Below are 23,337 nucleotides of genomic sequence, written 5' to 3'. Positions count from 1 at the left end.
GGGTGAGAGAGAGAGGGTGAGAGAGAGACAGACAGAAATGCAATCACAGTGGGAGTTCCAATAATAGACACTAAACTATATGTTGTACATATAGCATAGTATATACAAATATGATATATTTATTTTTCTTTAATCTTGTTTTCTCTTTGTAATTTCCCCTGCTCTGTTTTACTATGTGTTGTATCTTTTAGTTTCTAAAAGCAGACTGCAGCTTCCCCTGAAGAGACTCCTCCTCCATTGATACTTCTAAGTACCTGTACATGGCTGTTGTCTTGCTCCATTCAGACAAAGGAGTACAATGGCTCCTTGATATGCTATGTTTGGTTAAGCGTCTGCAATTTAAAAAGGTCAGACAGGTGTTGATGCATCTGATTTTTATGAGGGTACAGTTTGTTGTAGCTTGCATACTGTAAAGTGTTAATTTTATGTTGACCTCCCTTAAAAGCTATCAATGCAACAAGAGCTGAATTGCTACAAATCCTATAGGCTACAGGGTTATTAACAGTGAAGCTGATGGGTGCAATACATGAAGTCCATGTTAACTCTGTCATAATACATTGCACTGTAAATGCATAAGACCATTGGGTAGCACAGTGGAACAAGTGGTAATACTGTCGCCTCACAGCTAGAAGGTCCCCGGTTCGAATCCCACTGTGGGCGCTGGTGGCGTGTCCTCCACCATGTCTTCAGTGCCTGCTGCTCGAGGAAAAAGGGGCCTTTCTGTTTGGAGTTTGCATGTTCTCCCCATGTTGACCCGGGGTTTCTTCCGTAATAACCCCCACTAAAAACATGCAAGAAGATCACCACCTGACCAATGGTGACGAGAAGGGATGGGTCCCCGGGCGCGGGCACCGGCATCGGCTGGCAGCTGGCAGCCCACCGCTCCTGGTCTGCCGTGGAGCATCGACAGATCGAGGATGGGTCAAATGCGGAAAAAATTATTTCATGGAAGCATGGCGTGTGCATGTAGTGTGTGCAACTATGAGTGATAAATAAAGCACATTTCTTCTTCTTCTTCTTCATTACAGTTCAGCGTAGGAGTTATACAGGGGAATGTAATGTCATTTCCAAATGTCTCCCATGCTTCTCTTTTTGGCAGCTTATTTGACTGTTTCCATTGAGCCACTTGCCCATGTTGTCATTGGAGACACAGTAACACTCAAGTGCAACTTCCAAACAGATGGCAACCTCCGAGAGATTGTATGGTTTCGGGTGAGCACACAGGTGAATTTATGCAATAACAGCTACTTGCCAACTTCTTACTGTATAAGGTTGATGAAAATCCTGCCCTCAGTATGTGTGTGTGTATGTGTGAAAATATTTAGTGTACAGTGAGCAGTAGATTTTGTCTTATCCCTTTTGTTATTAAAAGTGGTAGACATTTACTCAAGTACTGTATATAAGTACAGTTTTATTTTCACTTTATGCTACTTTACATTTTTACTTCATGACATTTATTTAATAGTTGTAGTTACTAGTCACTTTTCAAATTGGGATATAACTGGAAAAAAAAATACAATGCATTGTTAAAGATTAAACCCACGGTCTCAAACTTTTTTGACTTGTGACCCCGAGAAAAGAAAGAAGTATCTTTTCTCAGAGCTCCTAGTCATGTTTCAGATGTCTCTCAGGTGTTAAGAGTTTCAACAAAGAATGACTTTCCCTCTAAACTTCTCAGATGGTCATTTATCTAAATGAATAAGACCTGTAAAGGAATCAAATTACCCAATATTTCCCCCAAAAAATCAAATAAAAAGAAAGTGATTCAAGTCGGAACTTTAGTTTTTTTTTTCTGTTCTATCCTTAATCTTTTCACAGCTCCTCAGATTTATCATGTAACACTTTGGAAGGCCATATGGGGATCTATTGGACCAATTTACATGTATGTATATATCAATTATAGCCAGCTGCCTTTTTTTAGTTTTTCAGAATGAGTACTTATATATGATACTCAAGTACATTTTGCTGATACTACTTCTGTATTCTTACATAAGTATGATTTTGAATGCAGAATTTTATTTGCAATAGAATATTTTTTGTATTAAAGTATTGGTATTTCTTAGTGCTGTCAATTGATTAAAATATTTAATCGCGATTAATCGCATAAATTTCATAGTTAACTCGCGATTAATCGCAAATTAATCGCACATTTTTATCTATTCTAAATGTCCCATTAATTATCATTTTAATACTGGTATCAACATGGAAAAGTGGATAGGCTTGCTTTGTGCAAATGTTTTTTAATTGAAAACAATGTGTAGTGTTTTATTTCACACTAACATTCTCACTTTGAGCAGTCATTCACATTTGAATGAATCGAATCTCACACAATTTAACACTATCAATAAACAGATGACAAAAAATAAATACTTGGTTACAAAAAAGCCGCTTCAACAGCCCTTTCTAAGGGATCAAAACAGGGTGATACAAGTTAAAGTTACAAAGTGCACATCATTGTAAACTAGGACTCAGGCTATAGTGCAGTTAAACCATGGCTTAAGCTTTCCTTTCTTAAGTTTCCTTTGAACATACAAGCAGTCAGACTATAATGCTCTTCTGTTTATTCACCAGAGGCTTATCAACCCAGCCTCTTATTTCTCTCCAGAAAGAATGAACATTACTTGACTATGGCTGCAGTAAGCTTGTTTTTAGTTGCGGTATCCATATGCCTCTGTCCAAACTTTGGTCTTGTCAGTCAACACATCTGGCAACTTTTTGAAACTAAACTTTCTATTCAGAATCTTGTTCGCGTCCATTTCTGCGTTTCGCGCTTGACATCCGCCTACACTTTCACAGCTAGGCGAGACCAAAACATGCATGGGGCGTTCCCATTGTTTTGTTTTCGGTTTACAATCGGATCCTGTAGTTTTTGTAACGTCACTAGCAGTGGCCACAGCTTATAAAAAAAATACAAGTTCACTAGGTCACAAAGAACGTTAATGGCACAATAAAAAAAATGACGCAGTTAAAATTGATTTGCATTAACGCCTTAATAACGCAATATTTTTGACAGCACTTGTATTTTTACTTCATCAGTGATCTGTATACCTCTTTCACCTCTGCTTATTTGGTTCTTGTAAACACAAATAAGACTTAAAGTCTACCTAGCTGGCTGTGAGAGCTAACTGCTAACGTCAGCATGCTAATATGCTCACGATGACATGTAACCTCTGTGGTGTCACAGTGATGTTTAGCAGGTTATTTAGAATGTTCACCAACCATTGGCATATATTTTGATCTATGGAGCCCAGGTGGTGTCATAAAGAAAACAAATATACTCATGAATTGGCAAATTCCTTTGGCAATGCGCATTCCACAGGAAATTTGAAGAAGACAACAAAGAAGAGTAGGGGCATCATAATAACGACTGCCCGGGGCACCACCATGGAGAGGGCCCTAAAAAAGTAGTGTCTTCTCCAAGGATGTCACAGAATTCATGAATTCATATCGAATACAAGTTCCACTGTTGAAGCTTACCCCACTAACTGGTTAAGTTGTAATACAAATTGGGATAAATTGTAACAATATTGATGATGAATTAAAAAATGAGACTGCACCGCAAAATATGCATGTGAAGAAGTTCATTCCTCATTGCATGAAGCCTGAGAACCAATCAGAACCTGTTGTGTTGTTCTTATGCTATGATGAGAGGTGTGCTTGATCTTGTACTCCACTGGAAATTGATATGCAAAATTCCTGACCTAAAAGAAAAAAAAATACTACCTGAATACATACTAAAAACCAAGTCCTATTTAGGTCTAAGCTGTCCGTAAAGATTCCCAGTTACCCAGGTCATGGTTATCAAATGATGGTTGAATCTAGGGCAACTGGACTTGGTTTCAGTTACTGCAAATCATTCATCTTTCATCCAAGAAGCTTCTTCAGTTCTCACTGACTGATGGGGAGTCCCAAATTTGACCTCTGTAGGCTTGTTATCAGGTTCATTGATACCACTTGGGTGGTGCTCCTGGCTACTCGAGTTGTTGGAGTCACTATTGGCCAAGTGTAAATGGTAGTCATTTGAATTGTCAAATGAGGCCAAATAGTTGTTAAATCTCCAGCAAAGGGATGATAGGACAACATTGTAGGTAGGGGATAAGGGGATGGAGTCGTAGACCTCCTCTTCTGCTGAGGGATGGTATCTCTACTTTGAGCGTCCTTCATTCCTCTTTCAATTCATCTGTCCTTCTATGTGTGTGACCCCACACCCAAACAGAAAGAAAGCAGTCTAGTTTATGTGGTCCAATGCAGTGTGGAATGCACAGACATGGCTCAGTGCAGATAGGGAGGACAGGTAGTTTGAAAGAAGAGCGAAGAAAGCTATTTCAGGACAATGCTGTCCATAAATCCCTTTCCAGGATATTGTGTTAGTTTTCATTTAAAATTTTTAAAAGCTGTTTCAATCCTCCCCACCTTGACAGCCATTGTTTAGCTATGTAGCATGGTGGTTTAAAATTATGATAGATGAAATATCTCACATTTTACCCAAGAGACAAAAGTCTAATCTAATACATGTTACACAATTCTAAATTCAACAGTATCCGTGCTAATCAAAATATTGACTTAATTACCTGAAAACCACTGTCGGCTATAGAAATCTGCATACTTTTTCACACAGCTATGAAATTTCATTTGCAAGATCAGGAAGGAAATGTTCATATATAAAATTTAATACATGACTCTTAGGTCATCTCTTCTTGGTGAAAACGTTAAATTCATTCATCATTTTCCCATAGCCCCCAATTAAAAACCTATGTAAAACTGTTGTCAGGACACCTCCAACTGCAAAAACTTTTTAGAATTAATTTTATGCTGTAAAACATGAAGGTTTGATATTAATAAAACTTCCATAGAGCCTGGAAAAGCTATATTTATGTGCATAATATACCAATGTAAAGACCACAAGACTAACAGGTAGGGCCAGAGAGACACTGATGATTTTTCAATGTGCCAGACAATGCAAATCAGAAATATGGAAAACTTTTAAAGCATACTGGGTGCTTTTCATTACGTTGAATTGCGCCTCCTCGTCTCCTCTCTCCTTCGTCGACCCGGAAGTCGTTTCCCCTCCACCATGATGATTTTCCAATTGCTTAAATGCACCTGAAGGAGATGAGGAGCGAGGAGAGAGGAGGCTTCTGAAGGAGATCAGAGTGAGGATACACCGGTGTAGCCTACGCGGAAGTCTTTTATTATTTAAGGGGCGTGTCGTATGTGGCACACGTTTGAATCATGGCGGGAGCAGGTCTTCACAAATGTAATCTTGATTCTTGTTTCAACTGTGTCCTTTTAACAATTGTATCTGTCACCAAGAAATTAATGAAAATTCTTGGTATATATTTACGGTTTTTTAAAGCAAGGCTACAAGGCTGTTGGTTTAATCTACCACACACCCGTCCTCTGTTATGCCTCTAACGGCATATAATTGAAACCTCATCAATAGCAATCAGGAGTAGAACAGTCTGACTGCAGATCTGACCATAATATCATGTTTTACAGCTTTTACAGCTGTGCAAACGTCATCAGTAATTGACGTCGCTTCGGACTGACGCTGTGGAGCGAGGATTTTTCATTTCGGAGTTTCGTTTCCTCCGTCCGCACGTCCCTTCCTCGCATCCCTCTTTCATGTCCTCGCTGGGCGGAGCTAAGACGCAAGGAGAGGAAGTGAGTGGAGGAGACGAGGAGACCAATTTATGGAATGAAAAGCACCCACTGTCTTTGCTTGGTACCCAGATTTGATTGAAATCAGGAGTCCAATATCAGTTATTAGGTATTTAGTCATGATGTATATGTCAAGCTTCATACATACTGAATATTTTCATGTCTACATAGTTACAGACTGTATCAGGATTTTCATGTCTGCACAGTTAATACCACAGTATTCAAACTCAGTGCTGATAATGTACTTTGCCCTCCCAGGTGATTGAAAGAGGAAGTGCCAAGCAGAAGATTTTCACCTATGATGCCATGGACAATACCAGCTACTCTCACATGGAGGACAATCACAGACGAGAGGACCTGGTCTACCAGTCAACTATGCGGTAAGACTATGTGGTATTGTACAAGTTGTGTTATGCACAGGGGGAGTAATGGCAGGGGAAAATGAATTTAGAGCAAATCCTATGTGAGGCAAGTTGGACACAGAAGATATACCAAGAGATGGCGATGTATTGTCGACAATGTCAACCCCAGGAAGTAATGATTTCACCCTTACCAGGGACACCAAGAATGAGGCTCACAGGTTCGATGACACATTGACAGAGACCAGAATCCAAAGAAAACTGTACCACAATTTATTGCCAATGATATAAATGCTAGAAACAATTTGCAATTATAAAATGACCAAGCAACTATGGACCAACATCTACTGTGCATAAGGGCCTGAGGAGTAAAGCGGAGGGGCGCTTACCATGGAGGACGGACCAAAAAGGAACGAGGACGAATCCAAAGAAAAGAAACACACCACCTGTGAAATCTAATTACATCAACAAAAGACAGCAAACAATAAAAAAATGTGGGGGGGGCACCACCACCGGGAGGTCCGCCTACCACTGGCTCATGATCCACCGCTCCTGTCCAACAGAGAAGACACAATTAGTGTTGGCCTATATGGGTGCCACAAACTGAAAGAAAAATTGCCAATTTGACCACACACACACACACACACTCACAAAAACAAAACAAAACAAAAACAAAACCGGAAAACAGAGAAAATTTAACTAGAGACAGGACCAGGCAGCGACCCACTACAGTTTAACTTAACTCCAGCAAACCTACCTCACTGCACCAACTCGCATGAAGCCAGAGCCAGAGAGATGTGCGGCACCAGGAAGTGCCATAAGTGCCTACCTTAGGCTTGCAGCCAGCACATCACCACGCCACGGATGGCACACCAAGCGCACCCTGCTCACACAGACGCCAGACTCCGAAGGTTAGGAAGTGGAACCAGAGCAGTGTTAACACACCTTTGATGTAAAGGTGAGCAGCCCCACCTCGCAATCAGTGTGCTGATGACTGATTGAGCGCAGCCTGCTGCCAGTTAATCCCACTAGAGGGGGGGGGGGGGGGGGGACACTCAATCTGCCACATATGGAATTTTTTTCTCTAAGCGTAAGAACCTTAACGAAAATGAAAGCTATAGTTGAAAAACACGCATGTAAAACTTTGTAATCTATATATGAACAGGCTTCCTGAGGTCCAGATCGAGGATGATGGCGTGTATGAGTGTCATGTGGGAATCTATGACAGGAGCTCCAGAGACAAAGTGATTCTAGCCTCCGGCAGCATCATTCTTACTGTCATTGGTATGTACCTATTTCAAGGTTGTCTCGTGAATTGCAAAGACCACATCTAAGAAAACTCATTAGGATTCATCCTGTGGACACCATGTTATCTGTACCAGATTTCACAGCAACCAGTTCGAATAGTACAGCCACAATGTCATTCCTTTTGCCTTCATAGTGTAGGTGAAGAGAGACAGGTAAGGGCGGAGAGAAAGGGGATGATATGCAGCAGAGGGTCCCATGCAGGTTGGAATCGAACCCGGGCCCCTGTGGTAAGGGCAGTCATTGTACATAGGGTGCACACTCTAAGCTCTAGGTGAACTCCTAGGGCACCCCCACTACAGCCAAAATGTCAGTTTCAAAGTTACAGGGAGAAAAATCCCCTCAAAACATACAGTGTTTTTACATTTCTATTATGTAAGAGTTAAACTAACAAGATGAAACATGCTAATTTATGATCTTTAAAGATGATGATCAGCTTGAATTATGCACAAAATGGTAGCATTTTCCCTCTCTTTCCAGTCTTAATGCTCAGCTAGGCAAATCATATCCTAACTTCAGCTCTATATTTAAAACACAAGAGATTAATCTGAACATCAGATTATCATCAGAAAGCACATTAGCAGATTTACCAGAATGTATTCCTTGGTTAAATATAATTGAATTGATTTTAAATGCTCTTATTTGAAGATGCTCCTACAGCAGTCTCAGCTCACAGTCACCACTCACTTGACAGTGATTTTTTTTATTACTAGATAAATACCTCATGAGTTACAGTTTATTACATATTTATTTTCCTTCAATAAATCAAAGACACTTCTATATTTGAGCACCTTGTGTGTTTTCTCTGCAGTACCTCCCAAGTCAATCTCTGTGGCAGCCAACAGCCCGTCTCCTTTCAGCCGTCATGAGGCCCAGAACTTCACTCTGGTTTGCATTGTTACAGGTGCAAAGCCAGCTCCCATGGTGAGATGGAACATTTTACTCTTTATTTCTTTTGAAAGACTCAGTCTCCATAGTCAAACTGAAGTCACAACTTTGTGTTGAAGGAAGGAAGCCTCATGATCCATCCATCCATCCATCCATCCATCCATCCATCCATCCATCCATCCAGGAATCTAACACCGGGGGAACACCACGTCAGTTGTCCCTGACCCAGTGTCAAGGGAGGATGTGGTGTATTGGAACTGAAGCCCCAAGCCACATGGACCAAAAATCAATTCAGAAAAATCTTCTTGATAAAAATCAACAGGAGTCAGGATTCTGGGCAAAGACTTTAATGTTGACAGAAAGGGAGAATTTGTTCAGATATGCACAGGAGGCACACCAGAAGAATTCTGAACTACAATGGTCTGTGCTCTGTTTTATATTCAGTTTGGTACTGGTCTTCCATGCCTCTGGGACATCTTTTAGGTATTTTCCAGAGTCATCATATGATACACCGCTTCAGGGCATTCAATCGTTCGCAACTGGACTTTGTCAATTTGTCTTGGAAGATGTTTCGCCTCTCATCCGAGCAGGCTTCATCAGTTCAAGTGCAAGCCTTCACCGAGCACATTAACTCAGTGGACAAGAACATCAAATTCACTCGAGAGGATGTCAAGGACATGAGTTTGCCCTTTTTGGACTGTGATGTCCACATTGGAGAGAACAGGAGCCTCCATATTGGGGTTTACAGATAACCTACTCACACAGACCAGTACCTCCTTTTTTTACTCAAATCACCTACTGGAACACAAACTAGGTGTTATCAGAACTCTCCAACACAGAGCTGATAATGTTCCAACCAGCCAACAGGCCAGAGACAAGGAACACAAACACCTGAGGGATGCCCTCAAAACCTGTGGTTATCCCAGCTGGTCTTTTGTGAAAAGTTCAGCCGCTTCCAGAAAGAACAGGGTGACAGAGGAAGAAAAGAGAGACAGACGGCATAACATTGTCATTCCATATGTGTCTGGTGTATCAGAAAAACTCAGGCGGATTTTTAACAAACACAACATCCTGGTACATTTCAAACCTGGGAACACTCTCAGACAAAGGCTGGTGCACCCCAAAGACTGGACACCTCATACTCAGAAGGACAATCTGGTGTATGCAGTCCAGTGCAGTGAGGAATGCACAGACTTATATATTGGGGAAACAAAACAGCCACTGAGCAGACGCATGGCACAACACAGAAGGGCTAACTCTTCAGGTCTAGACTCAGCTGTTTACCTGTACTTCAAGGAGGAAGCACACTCCTTTGAGGAGAAAATGTGCATATTCTGGACAGAGAAGACAGATGGTTTGAAAGAGGAGTGAGAGAAGCCATGCATGTCAAGGTTGAAAAACCATCTCTGAACAGAGGGGGAGGTCTGAGACACCACCTATCTCCCACATACAATGCTGTCCTTTCATCTCTTCCAAAGAGATTCAAAGATTTCGCCTCTGAAAATAAAAAACAAAGCCATACACACATGGCTCAAGGAGCCTCCCAATGACAAGAATGGGACACTAACAAGGGAGACGAATGTCAATGACACCCAAGGGTTGCACCCTACCCCGCCTTAATGGGGGATCGTTTGCCTCACAATAGAGTGATACCATCCTTGGTTTTGGGGGTTGGCCTCACTCAGAGGATAAATACTTGAATCTAACACCATTTCATTAGACTAGAGCTGTCCTGTCTAGTCTGATGCGCATGAACTGATGACGCCTGCTCGGATGAGAGGCGAAACGTCTTCCAAGACAAACTGACAAAGTCCATTTGCGAACGATTGAATGCCCTGAAGCTTACAATGACCTGGATGAATGAGAATATTCACAGGCATATGATACACCATTAGGTAATCTCTTGGCAGCTGATCTGCATTGGTTTTTTCCATTTTTTTCCTTTCTCCTCTCCTTCCAGATTTCACCATTATGTTTCTGCTTCAGGTTATCTGATTTTTTTTTTTTAAAAAAGGAGTTTTATCAACTCTAGATACCATAAGTTCTTAGCTGTTACTTCTGCCATTATTAAAAAGAATAATAAAGCATAATAAAGAGTAATAAGAACATAGTACAGAGTAGTATTGTCATCATGTGCACTTTAGGATTATCAAAACCATGGTGAGATTCTAAGAATAATCAATTCATTGGTAGTTTTAGTAAAACACATGATTATGAGTTACAAAAGAATATATGATTAAAGTCACAGCGCGCCGGAACTACACCTAGTGAGACGCAGGAGGAGCCTGGCCCGGAGCCTCCAGGTGACTCAAGCACCAGATGCACACAGAACATTAGAACATCGTTGGGTGAAATGGCCTCAAGATAGCAAGGAGAAGAAGTGGCTTCAGCTCGATGAAGACGCCGATACCATCCTGGAAGCAACTGTCAAAGGAGAAGCTGATAGATGCCTCAAGATGATGACCATGGTCATTATCAGCCTAGCTGCAGAGAGGTTCGGTCTAGAGGACAAGCGAACAGCAAAACTCGCCTACACCATGAACAACAGAGCTAGCAAAATCCATCAGCTCAGACAGGCGCTGAAGAGCTTGAGGCAGCAGTTCAAGGTGGCAAGGGAAGAGGAGAGGGGACCTCTTACGGAGCTACGTAGCGTAATCTGCAAGAGGCCAATGACCCTGAGGAGGGCCGAGTGGCACAGGAATAAGAAGAAGGAGAGGTCCAGGAAGCAAGCTGCCTTTCTAGCAAATCCGTTTGGGTTCACAAAGCAGCTGCTGGGGCAGAACGGTGGTGGTCAACTTGCCTGCTCCAAAGCCGAGGTCGACCACCACCTAAGGGAGACCTACAGCACAGGAGGGATGATGTTCTGGTTTTTGCACTTGTGACTCCAGCTGCTTGAGAGAAGTAATCTAACTGAGTTACTGGGTTTTCAGACCACCAAAACCACTGTATTGAAGTCTACTTTAAAACAATATTCACATGCCTATATGTACATTGAGAGGAATAGTAGTTGCTGTAATTCTTCCTCCTGTCTGTAGTGGTCCTAAAAAGATCCATTCTTAAAGCAATTTCAGTGTAAGTGATGGAGGGAAAAGTGAACCACAATCCTTGTTCTCTCTAAAAATATATTCTGAAGTTCAGCTGAAGTTTATGTCAGCAGTCTGAGTCCGACAGATCAAGTGGATTTCTTCCAAAGTTTCAGGTCTAGGATGAAATTCTGTCTTTGTGCTGATATGGATGTGTTCTGAGCAGAATGATAAGAACTGTACATTTTGAGGTAGGTAGTTCATAGGTAGTGTGTTTTCTACTCTTTTCACTGTTTTTTCAATGATGTACAATGAAAGGGACTGGCATTGATAAATTGAAAAAAAAAAAAGTTAAACCTTGGAAAATAGCTATATAAGACAAGCCATTTAAATAAAGTGCTGACTCCTAGAGGGGCACCAAAATCCCAAGGGGGTCCGTCTCTGCTGTAATGGCAGTGTGGTGAACAGGGAAAGCCACAGAGGTACGTCACTTTCCCATACCACATAATGTGGTCTTACACTTGATCCACCAGAGATGCTATATGTCTTTGGTCGGTACTCCATACTCTCCGCTGTCTCTTCCACATCCTTAGCTGCTAGTTCCCTTCAATGAAAAACACTCATTTTGCACATTGTCATCATTGTGACATTTTTTTCTTCTGCATCATCTGTGGCATTAGCACCATTCAGCAGCAATTACAGTGGCCAATAACCTTGTCAATGTACATGTTTTTGAAGTGCTATATTAGATAGACTTACAGTTTTTCTCGATTGCTAAGACACGCTGCTCTCCTTTTCTCTAAACTGTGAACACAAAACCCAATTTTCAAGCTACATTCACAAAACCTCAGACTCCTCTCTTGCAAAACCAAACTTTCAGCTTAAAACAGTTTAATCAGTGCCCAAAACTGAACTCTCGCCTCAAAACAGTTCAATCTGTGCTCAAAACTGAACTCCATCCATCCATTTTCTCTTGCTTATCCAGAGCCGGGTCGCGGGGGGAGCAGTCTGAGCAGGGACACCCAGACTTCCCTCTCCCCGGACACTTCCCCCAGCTCTTCCGGGATGCCGAGCCGTTCCCAGGCCAGCCGAGTGACATAGTCACCCCAGTGTGTCCTGGGTCTTCCCCGGGGCCTCCTCCCGGTGGGACATGCCTGGAACACCTCCCTAGGGAGGCGTCCAGGGGGCATCCGGTAGAGATGCCCGAGCCACCTCAGCTGACTCCTCTCGATGTGGAGGAGCAGCGACTCTACTCTGAGCTCCTCCCGGGTGACAGAGCTCCTCACCTTATCTCTAAGGGAGCGCCCCGCCACCCTGCGGAGGAAACTCATTTCAGCCACTTGTATCTGGGACCTCGTTCTTTTGGTCATGACCCAAAGTTCATGACCATAGGTGAGGGTAGGAATATAGATTGGTAAATCGAGAGATTCGCCTTTCAGCTCAGCTCCTTCACCATGACAGACCGGTACAGCGACCGCATTACTGTTGCCGCTGCACTGATCCGCCTGTCAATCTCACGCTCCATCCTTCCCTCACTCGTGAACAGGATCCCAAGATACTTAAACTCCTCCACTTAAGGCAGGAACTCTCCCCCAACCTGAAGGAAGCAAGCCACCTTTTTCCGGTCGAGAACCATGGCCTCGGACTTGGAGGTGCTGACTCTCATCCCAGCTGCTTCACACTCGGCTGCGAACCGCCCCAGTGCATGCTGAAGGTCCTGGCTCGAGGGAGCCAACAACATCATCCGCAAAAAGCAGAGACGAAATCTGGCGGCTTCCGAACTGAACCCCTTCCGGCCCCTGGCTGCGCCTAGAAGGGGGGCCCATAGGCCGAAACAACAGTGAGAGACCTATCCCCGACCCGAAGGCGCAGGGAAGCGACCCTTTTGCTCAGCAGGGAGAACTCCAACACATGGCGGCTGAGCTGGGGGGCTATAAGCAAGCCCACACCAGCTCGCCGCCTCTCACCACGGGCAACTCCAGAGTAGAAGAGAGTCCAGCCTCTCTCAAGGAGTTGGGTTCCAGAGCCCAGACTGTGCGTGGAGGTGAGCCCGACTAATCTCTAGCCGGTACCGCTCAACCTCCCGCACTAGCTCAGGCTCTTTCCCCCACAGTGAGGTGACACTCCATGTCCCCATAGCCAGATGCCACATAGCCACATGTTTGGTTGTACCCTTTGTCCGGCCTCCCTCATGCTCATAACATGGACAAGAACATGGTCAATCACAGTAGCTCTGATTTCATCAGATATTACTTGCCTTGGCTGACCACCTTGACCTCCTCAACCACTTCGACCACCTCTCACACGAACTCCCCCTCTCAGATTTCTATCCATTGTAGTGCCTCACAAACCAGTGCTCTCTCTATATATATGTTCCCTCACATCGTTAGCTACAAGTGTGATCAATTTTGAGCTGTTGTGTTCAACCAGTGACACCTGTGCTTTACTTGTGTTTGACTTCTGCCACCTGTGATCACCATTATGCAACACAGGTGCATCACAATGAAAATGTGTTGCCAAGTTGTGACTAAACAGGTGAAAAGTGCTTATGGTTTTGCCAAAAGAGTGACTGATTCAATCAGTGGGTTCAGGCAATGAAGCATTTGGTTCAGACAACAGGGTTTAGTATTTTAGCAATTGAGAAAAACTGTAGAACATGTGCTGCATGTTCTTCCCAGGCATGCGTGGGTTCCCACCGGGTACTCCGGCTTCCTCCCACAGGCCAAAAACATGCTCTTTAGGTTGATTGGTGACTCTAAATTGCCCCTAGGTGTGAGTGTGAATGGTGTGTGTATGTGCCCTGCAATCGGCTGGCGACCGGTCCAGGGTGTACCCCACCTCTCGCCCGTTGACAGCCGAGATAGGCTCCGGCCCCCCCGCGACCTCGAAAGGGATAAGCGGCGTAGAAAATGGATGGATGGATGTAAAACATGTGAACCTATCCTTTGAGATTCACGGGTTCACATAGGTTCCCAGTCTCTGTTCATAGACTGGGACTATCTTAAAGGAACCTATGTGAACCTATCTTAAAGGACCTATTCTAGTCTATGAACAGAGACTGGGACTATGAAATCTAGAATTGTTTTTTTTTGGTTTTTGTTTTTGTTTTTGTAAGTGGTGGTTAGAGTTCAAAATACAATAAGAAGTTTGGTCAAAATCCTGTCTTTGTGCCATTAAGGTGTAGAAGCTGTTGTCGGGGTGATCTGTTCAAAATGTATATGTATACAAGTTATAGTGGCTATAATTGGGGAGATGGGTGACCTCCTGGCGGTTCATGTGGCTTGCTTGTAGAAATACCCTTTACGTATGAAATAAGCAGACACAACGCTAGTAGTTGGATGATCTGATCTGAGGTGACATTGGTTCTTCCCTAAAGACAGCAGCTAACACACAGCTGACACATCCCTCAGTAGGGAGCAATGACATCAAAGGATATCAGTCTCTGTGAGGGGAGAATTTTCAAGTCAGTGCACAGTGAACTTTTACTCTAAAAGTGATGTGATTGTTTTGCAAAAACCAAAGTACATGATTTGTTGTTATAAATCTTTGAAGTGATCAAAAATATTTGAATAAGTAGTGCTTCACAGTTTCCAACTGTAATGTGGGCTAAGTATATGTTAAGTATGTGTTAACCAGCAGTCATGTCCTGTAAGGTTTTTGCAATGAGGCAATGACAACAGTGACTGATCACAACTCCTTGTCTTCTGGAAGGTTTTCTAAAATGATGAATAAGATTTATCGGGGGAACAGTGACACTCTGATACCCACCATGGTTTCAGTCCTCCAGTTGAACTTCCTGTCCTTCACCCAGCTTTAATGGTAGCAAAGCATTTGACTCAATAAATGCTTGTCCTGCCCCTAAAGCCATTGAGACCGCACAGCAAGCTATCATTTCTGACAGTGGGTCTGTGCAAAAGGGAAAGGGTCAAGATAATTTGAAATACTTCCATTGTGTCTGTTGAGCTCACCTGCCTTAGTCCCTGCCTTTCAGGTGTACTTCAAGCGGGATGGTGAGCTCATTGATGTGGTACCAGCTGCCCAGTCTTCCTCTTCAGTGGGAGACCAAAGCAAGGGCCCAGTTGAAGATAAGAGGCGGGGCTGGCATCAGGCAGCGCTCTGGAGCTCCCTGGTTCTAACCACTCGAGACATTGATGACACCAAACTCCAGAACTCCCTTTCCCAACTGGAACAAGAAGGGAAGCTGGCTCGACTGGGGCAAGATGGCTCCAATGGCCCCAAACACAGACAAGAACAAGGTTCAAAGTCGGACTCTGAGCCAACCGCTGAGGTGATCCCTGAGACAGTGGTGAGCCGTGAGTTTCCCCTCTGGGTCCAGAGCAGTGACCCACTCTACTACTTCCAGCATTGGCAGCAGGCAAAAGGTGACGGCACCATGGAGGTGAGAGCCATGCTGACCTGGAGCCTCAACCCCCAGCTGGACAACGAGGCTCTGTTCAGCTGTGAGGTCAAGCACCCAGCTCTGTCCATGCCTATGCAGGCTGAGGTCACACTGGGTGAGTTATACACCAACACACTCTGGCTAAATTAACATACAGGTCAGGGTGTATATTGATGCATAAAATAACTATTGATATCAGACACACTGTTACAGTAATCTAGACGGGAGGAAATGAATGCATGCGTAATCATCTCCATCTCAGCTCTGGGCATAATGGATCTGAATTTATCATTGCTTCCGAGCTGCTACCAAATAAGCAAACCAAATAATTTGCATGTTGATCAAGACTCAAAACCTGTCCCGTAGAAATGAGAATATGAGAAAATAAAGAGCCAAGAATTTCCATCACATTCTGGACAATGCTATCTAGGGCAGAAATAAAAACTTGTGTAGTGTTTATTTAGCTGTAGAGAAGTTTTTGCCATACTTTTTTTTTTATATATAGTTTTATAGTTCTAGTTACAGTGGGGGAAATAATTATTTGATCCCCTGCTGATTTTATAAGTTTACTCCCTCACAAAGAAATGGACGGTCTATGATTTTTATGGTAGGTTTATTTTAATAGAAAGAGACGGAATATCAACAAAAAATCCAGAAAAAACACATTATATAAAGGTTAGAAATTAATCTGCATTTGATCAAGTGAAATCAGTATTTGATCCTCAAGCAAAACATGACAGTACGTGGTGGAGAAAACCTTGTTGGCAAGCACCAAGGTCAGACATTTCTTGTAGTTGGTCAACAGGTTTGCACACATCTTTTTGGATTTTGGTACCCTCCTCTTTATAGAACCTCTCCAAATTCTTAAGGTTCCGAGGCTGTTGATTGGAAACTCGAATTTTCAGCTCCCTCAACAGATATTCTATGGGATTAAGGTCTGGAGACTGGCTAGGCCACTCCATGACCTCAATGTTCTTCTTCTTTAGCCACTCCTTTGTTGCCTTGGCCATGTGTTTTGGGTCATTGTTATGCTGGAAGACCCATCCACGACCCATCTTCAGTGTTCTTGGTGAGGGAAGGAGGCTCTCCTCCAAGATTCTATGGTACATGACCCCGTTCATTGGCCCCTCAATGCGGTGAAGTATTCCTGTACCCTTAGCAGCTCCAAAGCATGATATTACAGTGGGGGTGGTGTTCTTGGGGTCATAGTCAGCATTTCTCTGCCTCCAAACACGGCGAGTCGAGTTGATGCCAAAGAGCTCAATTTTTGTCTCACCTGACCACAGCACATTCCCCCAAGCCTTACCTGAATCATTCAAGTGCTCATTGGCAAACTTCAGCTTGTCATGCTACATGCTTGACCCTGATATCATTTGACAGCTCTTTGGTCTTGCCCATGGTGGTGGAGAGGTTTCAATGAAAGAGATTGATTCTGTGACAGGTGTCTTTTATACTTATAACAAGTTGAGATTCAGAGAATTTTCTTAAAGTGACAGCACTAATTTGTGTGCCCCATGGCACTGGTCTGTGGGGGTCAGAATTCTTGCTGGTTGGTAGGGGATCAAATAATTATATCCAATGATCAAATGCAAATCAATTTAGAATCTTTATATAATGTGTTTTTTCAGAATTTTTTGTTGATATTCTGTCTCACTCTTTTAACCCTTAGATGCATGACCTACCAATACCTACACTCTTCCATGAGTGGGGTCAAAAATGACCCCAATCAGAATGAATGCGTTTTAAGCTGTAAACTTAAGAAATTTCTTTCCTTTTGGTTAAAGATGATTTAACAAAAGATGGTCCATAAAATAATTATTTCATGTTTGATATGTTCCTTTATCACTTTTTATCATCATTTTATCACAGAACAACTTTGAGAAAGGTAAAAAAGGTAAACATCCAAAAATGATCCCAATATGAGAATGATTTCATATTTTACATGTTAATTTCTTCTCATCTTTCATTTGAACACAAACTTGCTATCAATACAGCTATCAAAACATTAACTTTCAGTGTTTGTGTGTCCCTCTGTTGTATGTCCACACACATATAAACACATGCTGTCTTCTCTCTTCTCACTGTGAGCAGCTGTCACAAAGTACCCTTTTCTGGCAGAGAGCACTGCACACTGGGTCACTGCATTTCCAACAACTATTGCTGGCTTTGCGGTCTTGGTTTCTTGGGCACATCTTACACCTCTTCCTCTTCTGTTGGCCCTGTCTGTTTCCGTTCTGTGGCTGGATTGCAGCTTTTGTCATCCCACACCTTTCCATTGCTGCAGTGATGTAGGTTTAGATAAGGGCGCAGTGCTCTTGAGGGAGCACTCCGAAGGGCACGGGCTCTCGTGGGCTCAAAGGATCTTTGATCCTTGGAAATACTTAAAAGACTGGCCCAGTGTGGTGTTGAATAAAATGTGCTTGGCGGATTGGGCCACGGTACAGGCCGGTCACGGGAACTTGTGTGTTTATCAAAGTCCCCCTTCCCTCTCCAGGGTCCCTGCTGTAACATTTAAGGCTGTCATTACTTAAAAGAGAGCAAGCTTTGTACAATATAATAAAAGAAAAAATTATAATAAGTGCTAAGATGTGAATGCAAGGAGTTAGACATAAAACAAGAGGGGTTAGTAAAACATAAAATAAGTGCTTTCAAAAAAAGTGCTGTTAAAAATCACAAAATATATACAAGTGCTAAAAAATAGCCATTAAATAAGGGAAAAACACACACATATATATACAGGGTTAAAATGAAATCATGCATAAGACTATTGTTCTTTGTCTAAAACCTTACATTTGTAAAAAAAAAAAAAAAAAAAAAAAATTCTAAAAGGAGCTTGCTCTTTGCTAAAAAGTGTTTGTAATGCTAACCATAATAATGACACCAAATTCCCCAAGGTTTTGTAAAAAAAAAAATTATTAATAACAGAGATTAATTACGGCTCAGGCTGCGGCGAGAGGCCTCTTTATGAGGAAATAAGCCTTTTGTAAATTAAAAAAAAAGAACTGATAAGAGTAATGTATATACACGCACACACACACACACACATACACACATATGTACATGTATAAAAGAGGAAGCTTAAAATTATGAATAAGAATATGTACCTATATACTTGCAAACAGACACACGCACACCCCCACATGTGCATACATGGACACACACCCACCCTGTATACACACATGTATGTATACACCTACATACACACATCAACATGCCTACACTCACATCTATGTCTATTCACATATATATCCATACATATAAGTAGAATAAATATATCAATAATAGGTAATAAATAATTTAAGAAAAGAAGTTTAAAAGTTAGCAAAGGTAAAATGACGATAAAAGTAGGTGGAAAGCAGAGGACCATTAAAAGAAGAATATTTCATTCATGGATCGCCGGAGCCCTGTCAGAAACCTGTGGGAGAAGAGGCCCTGGAAAGTAAGGAGGTGAGCACTTCTAGTAAATGCTGTAAAAAAGGTTTGTTATCAAGTGGAAATGGACTCATCAGCCATACTTTTTATTAAGCCCGGTGGGATCTATGGTCTTTAGTAGATGAATCCATTTCCTCTCCACCGCCTGTCTCTGGCCCATGGTCCAATCCCTTCTGCTCTCTAGGCCCATGCTCTGGACATTGTGTTGGCCATGGAGTTTAAAATGTGCATACAGGTGTAGCAGAACCGGCCTTTAACTGACCCCTTCTTTCCCTCCTTTTCTGGTGATACTCAAGGGAAATGGAGGTGTAAACCCGCCAACCGATTGAATTATAGACCGTCTGGTTTACCTATAATGCAATCTGATTTCGAAGAGAGACAGGAAGTCTGGTTCAGTAAAATACTTTACTCACACACTAAAGAAAGAAAGCCAAAAGGTCAACGCCTATCTCTAAATCAGGATGTCCCACTCTATGCTAATTACTTCCCCAATAGCCCGAGGACTCCATGCAACAAGGCTGCCTGAAGAGACAAATGGCAGACCTCAGAGGAATCCACAAACATCAGCAAATGCTGATGGGTCGTAAACCGGACATCCCTTGAAGCAACTAGTGACTCACGTTTGTGTGTTTTCCTCAACACTCCAAGATAACCAGATTTTATGTCAAACTTAACTTTTCATGTTTTCAACTTACAGGACTCGGGGTACGCATAATATTGATGTTTTTCCCGTATCTCTGACCTGAAGTATGACCAAGTTGTGATTTTAACGGTTGTATAAAAGTTGTATGAATTGTCACCACAAACTATACTGCCATCCAGAGTTTCCTAACCGTCAGATTGAATATGCTTGACTTGGTACATTTATCGATAAGTAACGGTAATCGTGATAATCAATTTTTGACAAATATAATCTGCCTCTCTTTATTCCTACCTTTATTTTTGTATTAGTTATTCATTGAGTTATTATACCTGTTGGGATAAAACTGTACCATGATTATCATTTAATGTTTTCACCCAACCATAGAAAGTGTCTAATGCATGCTGTGAACAATGTTGAAATGCCATTGAAAATTGGTCATTGAAATTATATGTGATTGACCATAGTGAGAAGCAGATGAGCCCCTCGTATGATTCTTTGATTAGTTCAGCTCCAGGAGGCGAGATTACACCGCGCGTCACAAAGAGTCTCACGTGATTCGATGGCCTGCCTTTCGACACGCCCCGGAGCGACCTTTAAAAAACTGCGTGTAGTGCGCGTTTGAGTAGTAGATTTTTAGTAGATTTTTGGTTTTTGTTTTTTTGTTTTTGTTCCGTCTAAGTAGATTTTCAGTAGATTTTTGTTTTTGTTAGTTGGTTTTAGTCCTGTTCCTTTGTTTTCTTTTCACGTCTAGTTACTCTCAGCTGAGTTCTTTTCTTTGCTTTTGTCTTAAGTTTTGCACAGTCGTTTTGCTCCTTAAGTTTTCGTCTTCGAGCTACTCCAAGCCATTCCGGGTAGCATAAGTAATCTTCAGAAGACGTATTCTTATAATTTGCCGTAAATCTCAAAGTTAACTTCCTCTTTAGCCCAACGTTTTGTTTTGTTTTCATTAGTAAATTTAGGCAAGTAATACTAATTTCGTAGCCTTCTTCGACTGGCCATCGAAGAGACTCTTAATTTGTACTATCAGTCTAAAATAATCCGTCACGGACTCAACCGAACCAAACCCTGCGGCCAGCTGTTGATCCTTGGTCCGGTTCACAACCATCCGGAGCAGTCCATCATCTGTAACCGACCGCCGAACCAGTTCCAGAGACGCCCCGTTCCGCACCAGTTTGTCATCTTGGAGGTCTGGGCCTTCCACTAGACCACCAAGCAGATCGAGCCGCGGACGAACATCTGGAACGCCTTCGAGCCAGTTCGGAGCAGAGCACAACGGGACGCCAGCAACCAAGTAGGCACGCTAAGCGGGTTTGAATAAGAGTTGGTCCGTGAGGTTAAGATTAGGTCAATTCGTCCAAATTCTCTCCATTAATCGTCTTTCCCTTAACTCTGCGTTCGCGTCCCCATTATTCCTTTTTAGACTGCCTCTCACTATCGCCAATTTATTTACCCTTGTGTTGCCATAAGTTCCTTGTGTGTTCTGTCATATCACCTCCCATCTTCTGTCTTATTGTTCATGGTACATTACCCATTATCCACAATTCTGCTTAATAAATGATATTTTGATTTAAGTCCTGGTTAGACGGTGTCCTTTTGAACTGAATATTTACGATCCCTGTATCCAGAATTTACACTTCAGATTATCAGACTGGTTTACCGTTAGTTCATTCGTTAGTATTTATCAGCGTTATAGCGGTTAATTTCTGCAGTCCTTCTTAGCTGAGGAAGGTGGTGCCCCGACATTTTATCAACGAATGCAACATCAAATTAAGGTAGTACACACTACACAGGACACTGGTGCCACTCCCGTTGTTCATGATGTAAAAATGCTGCTTAATTCTTGTCACAATTGAATGTCTAGTCTGCCCCACATACATTTTGTGGCAGGCCTTGCACCTAATCGCATATGTGACATTGGTCGTTGAGGGTTTGAAGGCCTGCCACGGATTGATGCCTACTCTGGCGTGAGGGTTAAAAATGTGGGGCAAAGAAATAAAACCAACCGCCGAGCCTCGACGCGCTTCCCCAGTTTGTGTGGGTTTGTTCAAATTGGAATGGACCAATATGTCTCTGAGATTTTTATTTCTTCGGTGGGCAGAGATCAGCCGGCAGTCCCCCAGCGCATTACAGTTTGATTTAGCCCCCTCGAAATTAGTTTTAATGGTGGAGAGGAGGCCCCTGGTGGTCTCCGAGTAGGTGACCACCAGGGGGAAGAGGGTGGGGCCGGCTGGCTGGGGGACGACATGGTGATATTTGTCCTTGAAAGTTCGGCTGACCTCTGCCTTGACACTCCTGAGGAAGCGCCTCGAGTAACCCCTAGGCCTCAGCGCACTAAAGAGGGTGCTAACGGCTTCCTCCACATGCTCCGGGAGGGTGCAGATCCTGTGGAAGCGTATCAGCTGGGACTTTATCAGACCTCTGTACGTGTGCCTTGGGTGGTAGCTGGATTTATGGAGGAGTGTGTGGCGGTCTGTGTCTTTGAAGTGGACTTTGGTGGCCAGTACCTTGTTTTGGTCGATGGAGTCACAGAAGAAGACACTTGTGTCCAGGAATTCTATTGTGTGAGGTTGCAAATTGTGTTTCAGTTTTATTTTGGGGTGGTGTGAGTTGAGAGTGTCGATGAAGGTGGTGTGCGGTGTGCTGTCCCAGAGGCCGAAGATGTCATCCAGGTACCGGAAATACAGTCTGGGTTTGATGGGGATAGTGGCAAATGCTGTTTCCTCCCAATGGGCCAGATATATGTCGGCGTAGGCCGGTGCATACTTACGGCCCATTGCATAGCCGCACAGCTGGAGATAGTGCTGGTTGTTGAACATGAAGTCATTACGGGTGAGGGTTAATTCTAGGAGTTGTAGGATGTGATTATCGGGTCGAGTGGGGTCTGGATATTTATTGAAAATGGACTGTACTGCAGCTAGGCCAAGTGGGGTTTCAATGTTGGTGTATAAAGAGTCTATATCTATGGTGAATAGGAGAGTATGGCCGGGTACCTGCTGGTTCTTTATGGACTGTACAAAATTATATGTATCCTGAATGTAGCTGGGGTGGAGTTTGGCATGGGGGTTGATAAAATGGTCTATGTATTCGGTGATGGTAGGTTTCTGAGCCGCAATCGCTGATGATGGGCCGGCCGACCGGAACAACAGAAGGGACTGTCCACGTTCCAGGGGGCTTGTGGATCTTGGGTAGAAGGTAGAAGAGGCGGGGCCTGGGCTCCTCGGGACCGTCCAGGTACTTTTTCTGTTTGGTTGTGATGTATTTCTGTTTGTGTAGTGTGTCTAATGGCCCTAACTAGTGTTTGTGTTTCTTGCTGTAATGGAGTCTGGTGGTTTGTAATATGTGTTGTTATTTAACTGTCTGTGTGCCTCTAATATGTAATTGTCCCTATCCTGAATGACAATTTGGCCCCCCTTGTCTGCTGGTTTGATGACTATGTGTTTGCATGTACCTAGTGTGCTGAGGGTGCGCTTATGTTCCTGACTAATGTTGGGTGCTCTGTGTGGACGGGGGTGCCAATGTGTGAGTGCCCGGTTGTTTTCAGTAATGAGTTGTGTTATGGCTGGTGAGATGGTGTCCGGGTGTGGTTGCCATGTGGACGGTCCCGTGAAGAGTACAGGCTCCCGCCCC

The 23,337-nt window shown here is 43.0% G+C and overlaps 2 protein-coding genes across 3 annotated transcripts in view; both read left to right on the top strand.

Annotated features, from left to right (window-relative positions):
• The window catches only part of icmt (isoprenylcysteine carboxyl methyltransferase), a 125,550-nt gene that overhangs the window by 64,396 nt on the left and 37,817 nt on the right, over positions 1-23,337 (top strand). The window lies entirely within an intron of this gene.
• The window catches only part of igsf21b (immunoglobin superfamily, member 21b), a 79,041-nt gene that overhangs the window by 26,604 nt on the left and 29,100 nt on the right, over positions 1-23,337 (top strand). Inside the window, exons 4-8 of one of the 2 annotated variants that reach the window (XM_070968025.1) lie at positions 1,100-1,224; positions 5,920-6,041; positions 7,186-7,304; positions 8,137-8,249; positions 15,228-15,750. In XM_070968025.1, the coding sequence (XP_070824126.1) occupies positions 1,100-1,224; positions 5,920-6,041; positions 7,186-7,304; positions 8,137-8,249; positions 15,228-15,750 (1,002 nt within the window). The remainder of the gene's footprint in view (positions 1-1,099; positions 1,225-5,919; positions 6,042-7,185; positions 7,305-8,136; positions 8,250-15,227; positions 15,751-23,337) is intronic. The other variant, XM_070968027.1, reaches the window with a different exon arrangement.

Source organism: Chaetodon trifascialis, chromosome 8 (assembly GCF_039877785.1).
Source record: "Chaetodon trifascialis isolate fChaTrf1 chromosome 8, fChaTrf1.hap1, whole genome shotgun sequence".
NCBI classification, from domain to species: domain Eukaryota; kingdom Metazoa; phylum Chordata; class Actinopteri; order Chaetodontiformes; family Chaetodontidae; genus Chaetodon; species Chaetodon trifascialis.
The sequence above is the reverse complement of the archived record's forward strand: the minus strand, read 5'-3'. Positions and strand labels throughout refer to the sequence as shown.